The following is an 8,918-nucleotide window of genomic DNA, read 5'->3' as shown; positions in this document are numbered from 1 at the left end:
CGCGACGGTCCTTCGCCGTCTGTGTTCGCGTCTTGCTCCTCAGTCTCTCGACTCTTCGTTTCTCGTGGCCCTCGATCCTCTGTGTCTTAACTTGGTTTCACTTTGTGTGTGTATTATTTTTTTTTCCTCTAAATATAAACGTTCAATGGATAACAATAATGAGAACAATGCACGTCGTAATAAACTATGAGAATAATTCATAACTGGAATAATCATAATAATAATAGTATAATGACTCCCTCCTTTCTGATCTCCTTGGTATTGAACAGCCGTCGAACGAACTACTACACTACGTAACTCTGCTACCGGTAGTTTCATTTTTTTTGCCATTTTTATAAGTATATTTATATGCACGCGCCCTTCGACTGCTCACGTTTCGTCTGCGCCACGACGTTCGTACGATAGCCGAAGAGGCTCGGAACCGATCGATCGATGCTTTTACGATCTCCTTTCGGTTCCCTTCGCTGGTGTGTCCTCATTCGACGAGTGAATCAGCTCTCTCTTGTCTTCGACAATTCTCTCCATGCGCTTGATCGTCGTACCGTCCTCTTTCCTTCTCTGAATCGTAAGGCGCAAACGATCATTCCGTGTCCTCGCGTATGCCGCAGCTCCTATTGGTCTCTCGTTCCGTCATCGTCCCCGTTAAAGATCGCCATCGGTTTGTCTTCCCCGTTTTTCTTTATGAATTCCAAATTCGTCGCGTCTCTCGTACATCTTTCCCCAGTCGTACCGGTCACGAAACAGGTTCTCATCGAACGTCGTATACCCTCGTTCTTACCGAACGATCTCTTCGTCCCTTAAACATTTTCCCATCGTCCCAGGTCTCTCCACGAGATCGATCATTCGGTGATTTCTCCATTTCGTACGCATCTATCGGTGAGATCTCTTTTCGAAATCTCTCGAATTCTCCGATCACCTGACGTTCAGTTTCACCGATCACCGTAGATCATAACGGAAAAACAAGCTTGGACGTTTTTCCCTGGTTTGTTACAATATCGTTCGATATTTTGATACGCGTCGACGTGAGCCCTCGTTAGCTTGTTCCGATTTCCGCTCGTGTGTCTTCTGTTCTCGTGGAGAGACTCCCCCGGCCGGTTATCGGACTTATCGACGAGTCTTCTAATTTGTTTCGTGTACTTCTCGAGAACTTTTGTGTCGCGGAGCTGTTCCACGATATCGACTACAACGACAACGACGATGTGCCTTCTTTTCTCGCAGATGGGGGAGCGTAGGGAGTAGCAATGCCGACCACCTTTGAATTTCTCTCGATATATCGATCTAAGCTCTCGCGGCTTTACCGTTTGCGACGCTCTCTGTTCCTCGAGATCGTTCCCGACGTACCCGAAGAAAACCCTCGACGCGATCGGTTGTTCGATTCTTCGATACCCCGACGCATCGAGAGGGTGTTTCTTGCGGCGTCTCGAGTGCTCGCCGTGCGACGTTTTCCCTCTACGTTCTAAAGGGACGACTGGCCAATTGGAATCTCCGGATCGATCTGTACTCGAACAACGGGACAACCACGACGACGACGAAGACGACGACGACGACGACGACGACGACAACGACGATAACGGGCGACGCTGATGGCTTCTCGTATCGTTGTTCCCTTCCTCGTGGTGTCGTAGGGGCTGGAGAGGTGGTGGATGCGGCGGCAGCGGTGGCGGTTCTGGTGACACATTGTGCCACCCTGCTTACCGACCGCCTCGGGGTAGGGGTGTAGGTAGGCTTATTGAAGGTCGCATTTACCTTCTAGTACTTGCGCTTTGATGTCTTGTATATGCGTGTCGAACGCATTCTTGATTTCTGGAACAAACAGACGGACGAGCGGTTTAGATTATCTTCCCGATCGTGTGTCACGATTCTACCTTTATCCACGATACCACTAACACGGAGGGGAGGAGCGGCACTCGTTATATGTATTCGCTCAGAAACCGAACAGGGGGTAGGGATGTTTGATTTCTAGACACGGCTCGTTAACCCTTCATCGATCATCCCCCTGCCAGCGTCGCATTAATTCGTTGGACAGCTACTCTCTCAGGGTGTGTCGTGAATCGTGCGACCCCTCCGCGTTTCTAACCCCGTTTCATGATTACCTGAACCGTACACATTTCAACGCTACGAAACTCTACTTGTCGGTCGTGAAGTTAACCGAAACACGAGTCCTCTCTCTACCTTGTGTGTGTTTTGAAATTTTTGAAACTTGTATAACGGTCGAGTATTATACGTACTGGTAATCTCGTCCTGTTCTTCCGCCTCGGCTTCCGCGGCCAACTCCTCCGGCGTCTTTTTCTTACGCATCAAAGGATTCGGTTCTTCCTGGGTTGCTTCCTGCACCTCCTCCCGCTTCTTTATATTATACTGAAAACGAACGAAGAGGAATGGGGTGAATGACACTGCGAATAGATTGTCGGAGGGGTACCAAAAGAATCGTCGGTCACGGCTGGAACTCTACGACCTTCTGATGTTTGTTATTTCTATTTGTAAGAAACGCTAATGATGGTACACGGTATTGTTGCCTAATAATTTTCCAACTGTATATGAAATTATCGTAGGCAAGACGTAATTAATGCGCTCTTGATAGTGTGAAATTATTGGCACGAGTAGAATGAAGTAGCAATGGTCAGACAAACAGATACAGGAAGAAACAAAAAAAGATATTTATCAGGACTTTGTTTCATCATTTGATAAGTACTATATACTCCAGAAGTCATGAATCCTTTCTTTGTTTCACTCTGTTACAAGTGCACGCGATCAATTTCACCGTACGTCGGTACAGCAGTAGATTCGTCTGGATGAATCAGTAATAATAACAAGAAGGTCTCGATATCGATCGAAGAAAGTGGTGCACGTTTGCTCGAAAACTCGGTCGGAACCGAGTCGAGAACGTTTTCGTATATCTAGAATTATTTAAGACGCCGTTGTTCGAACAGGTCTGAGTTAACAAGGGCCTGGTTCAATATTCAAGTATCGAACATTTTGATCGGATGCCGCTTAGTATCAATAATGAAGTTGTTCGTCGCGGTGGAACCCCGGTGTATTGGGTTCTTGCGGCGAGGGCTACCCCATCATCGACTCGTTAGACTCCGATAATGCATCGTCCGACGCTATCGAGACGGATAATTACTCGCATAGAACTCCCCTGATTCGTCGATCGAGTGTTGATCGTCAAGTCTGCCAGAGAAATCGAGTAGTATTATCGCGGTGTTATACATATAATATCGAACCTATTCATCCCAGCAAATTCGAACGCTCTTCATGGCCTCGAATCGTGTATGGTTTTTCCACGCCGGTTAATCGAAGCGTAGATTAGCCTATAAAGACAGGTGCTGGATTTCGCGCGTTTCACGGCGTTCGTGCTACCTATTGCTCCTGAATCGGGTTTTACGAGCGACCTAACGAACGGTTTCAGCTCGATACACAGCTCTAGGAGGGTGGGCACGTCGTCGTTTAAATCTACATTATACCGTATCCTGTATCCATCTCTCCCCCATTCGACGAGACTTGTCCCGGTGAGTTTCGTTAAATGAAACGTACGCGCGGCCGTTTCGCGAACGGATCTCGTGTTTACGCGAGCCGGGACGTTTCGTCATGTTTTACGACGATCGTTCGTTGCCTGACAAGGCGATCGGAATAGATACGGTCCCGTCGACGAGAGTACTGTGGCAGTGGGGTTGAGGGAATTGATCGTTTTCCGATTCTCCGTTTCGCAGCCTAATTCCTACGACTTTCGAGAGGGAGGGGGGCCCTCTTCGCGACAAAACCGATACCCTTGGCCAAACCGTCGAGAGCCTGGCTGCGAACTTTCCCCCGATAGCACTTGGCGTACCGCTACGTGGAAACGCCGGAGACATCTTCGCGACTACAACGACAACGACACTGACACTATTTGGAAACTTCGTTAACGAGAAAGTTCCGACGTTACGAAGTAACCGAAAGCGACGACCTTTCTCCGGGGCTCTTACGCTGCAGGCGTTTTCAGGAACCGTTAAGCCGCCCCCACCTCCCCCATCCCGATGTCTTGTTCGTTAACGACCAACGGGGGGGGTCGTAAACAGCCCCGAATCCGTGGGGAAACTCGATCCTATCCCGGGCTACGCTTCAGATCCATTTTGGAACCGATGTCTTTTCGACGACCGCGAGTACAAAACGCGTGAAAAGGTAACATTAAATATCTCATAAACCAATGGTCAGATGCGGCTGAAACAAATATCATTGGATTCAGAATTCCAAGATCTATTACTATGCTCAACCCCATTGAAAAGTCAGTATTGCATCTGACGACATCTCCTTGTGAGTTCCTCCACCATGGGTCCATTTGATCGAAAGGCTAGAAACATTCGATCGCGTTGTACCGGAGATCCTACGATAATCCTATTATCTGTCGACAATTCGAATCTGTCAGCTGGTATCATCGAATGATTTCCAGTGTTTGAAACCGGAGGATCGGTACCGAACACAGCCGATTCCACGTGTGTATATCTTGTAGCCACGTTTCTCTGTTTACGATAGATTGTCTAGTTGCATCGGGGGCTGCGGATGACACAAACACACACACACACACACACACGTTTACGAGTCCCTGGCACAAGTACACGTAGTGGAGGGCGGAGGGGGATAAAGTGCCTGCGATGCTTTGTACCCTCGGCACTCTTGTCGTCGCGGACAATGAGCCCGATTGCGGTACAAGCCAGACACGCGATCGGTGGTTGTGCGAGTGCTCCCTCCATCCAGCTCCACGCATTGTAACCGTTTGTGCGGGGAGGGACACGCGTTTCGCGGCGGTACCCTACAAACCCCTGTACACAATCCTCGTCGTATTTCGATGTCGCTGTGTCGTTTCATCGCGTTTTCCTTTCTACCATCGGCATTTCGCGTTTTGTTCCAATCCCCGGTTCCCACTCTTTTGTTCGTGGCCGCCATACGACCAGAGATCTACCACCCTTTATTCTCTAACCCCTCCACCCCCTCTCCCACGATTCGGTATCTCTGTCGCGAAAGATTACCGGCCAAAACATTATCGGCCCGCGTTGAACTCTGGGAAATATGTAGGACAAACCACTCGAAACCCCTTTCCAACCCCGTCTAGATTGTACAAGTGAATCGCGTGTTTTCAGAACGTTTCGTTGCGTTTAGATGTTGGAATTAATTGTTGTTTCGTGATTCCTTGTGGTGTTTATTCGCTTTTGCAACAGGCGAATCTTGTGTTGTACACCGAATCGCTGTTCCCCTGGAATTTATCTCGTTGACCAGTCCTCGAATTCCGAGTTTAATACGTTGCGTTTCACGTGTACTACTCGTAGTACACGTTAAATTTTTCATTCAGACCGTGTGTACCACCGATGTTAAGGCAAAAGCAAATCTTTTCCATCAGCTCATGTAGTCGCCTATACGTAGTATCGAAAGTAGTAAGAGTATCCACGGAAGCAAAAACCAAGAAAAGACTATATATGAACGACTCGTGTGGAACGTACGTGCAATTACATTTACTTAATTACACCAGAGTCCACGGTGTGTCTCCTCCTCCCATCCCCGTAAAACTGTACTAACCCCGATAAATCTGTCCCAACTCGTTTTTCCGCTGTTCCGTTCCATTAGCGTTCGCTGGCGCAGGCTGTAGGAACTCTGTTGCGTGTCTGCGAGCGTGTGTGTAGCTCCCGCAGCGTGTGAAGGAGACAGATAGCACGGAGAGGATAAACGAGGGTGCTCTCTCCCGTAGCTCACAACGATGTCAAATGTGATGCAACTGATCCTGACATTAATTAATGCTTCTCGTGGAGGGAGTCACGCAACGATGCGATGCTCCGCGGTATATGTATACATTATATTACAGCCTATACCGAAATCCTCTCGAGTAACGCGTCTTTTAATTATCGGTCCTCCTCGTCACGCGGCGCGAGCGTTGTTTAATTCGAGGAGTTGAGCAGTTTCCACGCGACGACGACGACGACAACGGCATCGTAGCGAGCCGCTTTGCATAATTGCAACGCACTCGCGCGCGACTCGACCCTCAACGCGCCTGGAGAAATCTTGAAACCCTCTTTCGCCTGTTCTAAACCGTCCTAGTATGGATATGCATGCATGATGTACGTACGTGTGCGAGCTAGCCACGCGCGCACACACGAGTCGTCAGGACGCGTCGCATCCGCAAGCCACCGTCGCACTGCGACAATTTCGGGACGATCCTCTTCGCGAATCCTACCACCGTACCGTGTGTGTGTCACTTCTTTTTGCCGGTTAGGTCGAGATAATTCGAGGTGACGGGTTGGCGGGCGCGAACCATGGCGGTTTAGGGTCATCATTTATACTTGGGATGGGACGAGTATGGGACAAGCCTTCCAGGAGCCGATCAAAATATCAATTCGTGTGCGTTTTGTAGGAGATTTTGCGTAAAATGCGCGTCTAAGGAATTCTATACCTTCTAATGAGATGACGTTATCATAAATATGACACTGTGTGCCGCCCGCTATCTTAACGCTAGAAGTACGATACCCGTCAAAATGACGGATTACAGATTCTTTATTTTACGATTATTGAAATTATAATAGTAGTTTTATATGGATGATAAATGAAGATTATTTTTCATCATTCGTCCTGCCACTGTGCGTCGTTGGGATTTTGCAGCGATGACATTATAACAATGAATATTATCGGCGATATCGTAGCGCAATCGTACGCTCGTGCGCATTGCATCATTAGAAATATAAACCTGCTAAATCGCAGACCGTCTCCATTGCGAAATCGCAACGACGTCGTGTGCATCGGGCCAAATTCTACAAAATGCTTGAGCTACTGCATTGTTTTTCTCTTTTTAATAGGTACACTGGAATGAATCTTTTCGTTTCTAGTACAAATAGAGGGGGAGAGAGAGAGAGAAAGAGGTAGGTAGGAGAGCTTTTAACGACTCCAATTTCGTAAGTGTCGACGTTTTCTGCGCGAACGTCGATATCGGGCCAGGCTATCCTGTTACAGCATTAGTATTCCCATGGTTTCTCTGTCGCTCACAATCGGCTTAATTATCACGTGACTCTGGGCAAGCATCGGACCCGACCGCGTTGAGCAAACGCAGTTATTTGTAAATTGTTCGTTAGCCAGCCACGAGGGTAGGGGAGGGATGGGTGGAGGCAGAAAGTCGGCCGTTCAGACGCGCGTGTGTACGCGGATCACGAACGGAGGAAGAAAAATTGGGTTCGGCGGTACCAGTGGTTCGGAGCGATTCAACGAATTTGCGTGATTTTTTTTTATATTTTTCGTTACCGGTATTTTTATTTTATCGAATGGACGGTTGTCGCGGTGATTTCATTCGCGAAAGAATTTGGGACAGAGAGTTCGTGTTCCAGCAATTTTGAAACCCGGTGGCACGCACGGGTCCGATTTCAATTTTGCTGGCGGAATCACGATTATTTTTAACGATCAGCGAATATTTTCGCGATGTCGCTTCGTTACAAGGAAATTAAAAAAAAAACACACATACACAGAAAAGAGGTCATTGCCGCGTTCGACAAAAAAATTGTTGCGTGATCTCCTTTTTCAGTTTCGACACTGTTTGCCATCGGAGAGAGAACGATCGATCGTCCGAGCTCGCTTTTACAATATTTGATTAATGCCGGTTCGGAGTAATTAATGAAATTCAATTAAACCTGCTTGGCCTGTTACGTAAATTAATTTTGTAATTGCGCGTGCATAGGGTCGCACATTAAAACCTCGTGCAATTATCCGTGTGTTGGTCGAGAATAATTCGTATATTACGGAACGCTTTATCGGGCGGAGACGCGGAGAAGAATCGATCAAACCGCGTGTCACGGTTTTAATCGCCGAGCCCATAATGTCACGGACCCAGTTGCCGATCGGAACCTAATTCCTGATCAGTTTAGTATATAGAGATCGTGTAATAAATTTATTTCCAAACAAATTACTAAACAATTATTAACTATTTTGAACTTTATACGTAAAATTTGACAGCTTAGTATAACAATAACGTTATCACTCGTTCTTACAATCACCGCCTGGTAGATAATCAAGTACACGAACAAAAAAGGTGCTACGGAAATCTCAGAGTTGAATAAAAAATAGCGATGCATGGAAATAGGATTCTACTAGCTCTGGCGGTTAAACGCCTGAAAGATAAAAGAATCTAAATGCAGCCAGTCAACCATTCCGCAGACACCCGTTATAACCGACGCTATTGCGATATAAGTAGCCGTAATATCGTTGAGCGCATCCTTAAGTACACTCCTCCGATGGTCCTCCGGTGAACGTCTTAAAAGGAGTCAGCCTGACTCTATTAGGAAGTCGCCATATTGAATGCAGGGACTCCCTACTAGAGTCAATTTGACCCCAGTTAAGTTCAATCTTCTCTCTTCCCTTGTCCTCCGCGGCTGTCCGGGGAAGGGTTCGCCTTTTTCGCGTTGCCCTTCTCCTCCGATCGTTCCCTGTTCCGCTCCCCTGTTGAGTCTCCTGTCGTCGTCATCCGTCTTCCGTTTCTCTCGTCTGCGCTCGCCTTCGCCCGTCGTCGTCTGGCTTCTTCTTGTACCCCTACCCCTTAGTCGACCCCATCGGGGGGAGCGCGCGCCGCGCAGTCACCTTTGACACCAGCCGCTAGGGTATTCGTGCCGAACACGATATCGATCGTCGACGTCGGATTTTAATTATCGCGTCGAAACCTAATTATCCTGACACGTACATAGTTCGTGTCTTGCGCCCGATCGAGCCTCTGTTCCGTGCGTCGCGTCGTCGACCGATACGATTTTAAACGGCGAGAACTACAACGTCGGTATACGATCCAACGATCCTCGCGACCGATACAACGAGCTACCGCAGTGCGGGATTGTGATTCTGGATGATCGTATTGGAGGTGAAACATCGAAGCGAAGGACAATCGTTTCTAACGCCAGATCTGAAGCTGCGTTTCCACTATTTGT

The 8,918-nt window shown here is 47.8% G+C and overlaps 1 protein-coding gene across 3 annotated transcripts in view; it reads right to left on the bottom strand.

Annotated features, from left to right (window-relative positions):
- Nucleotides 1-328: 328 nt before the first annotated feature.
- Nucleotides 329-8,918, bottom strand: part of LOC107186774 (complexin) — a 197,213-nt gene continuing 188,623 nt past the window's right edge. For all 3 annotated transcript variants that reach the window (XM_015574709.1, XM_015574710.1, XM_015574711.1), the window contains 2 exons: nucleotides 2,229-2,358; nucleotides 329-1,803 (listed from right to left, as the gene is read on the bottom strand). In XM_015574709.1, coding sequence (XP_015430195.1) covers nucleotides 1,727-1,803; nucleotides 2,229-2,358 — 207 coding nt within the window. In that variant the 3' untranslated portion in view covers nucleotides 329-1,726. The remainder of the gene's footprint in view (nucleotides 1,804-2,228; nucleotides 2,359-8,918) is intronic.

The sequence above is a fragment of the Dufourea novaeangliae genome, unplaced genomic scaffold (genome assembly GCF_001272555.1).
Source record: "Dufourea novaeangliae isolate 0120121106 unplaced genomic scaffold, ASM127255v1 scaffold92, whole genome shotgun sequence".
Taxonomy (NCBI): Eukaryota; Metazoa; Arthropoda; class Insecta; order Hymenoptera; family Halictidae; genus Dufourea; species Dufourea novaeangliae.
The sequence above is the reverse complement of the archived record's forward strand: the minus strand, read 5'-3'. Positions and strand labels throughout refer to the sequence as shown.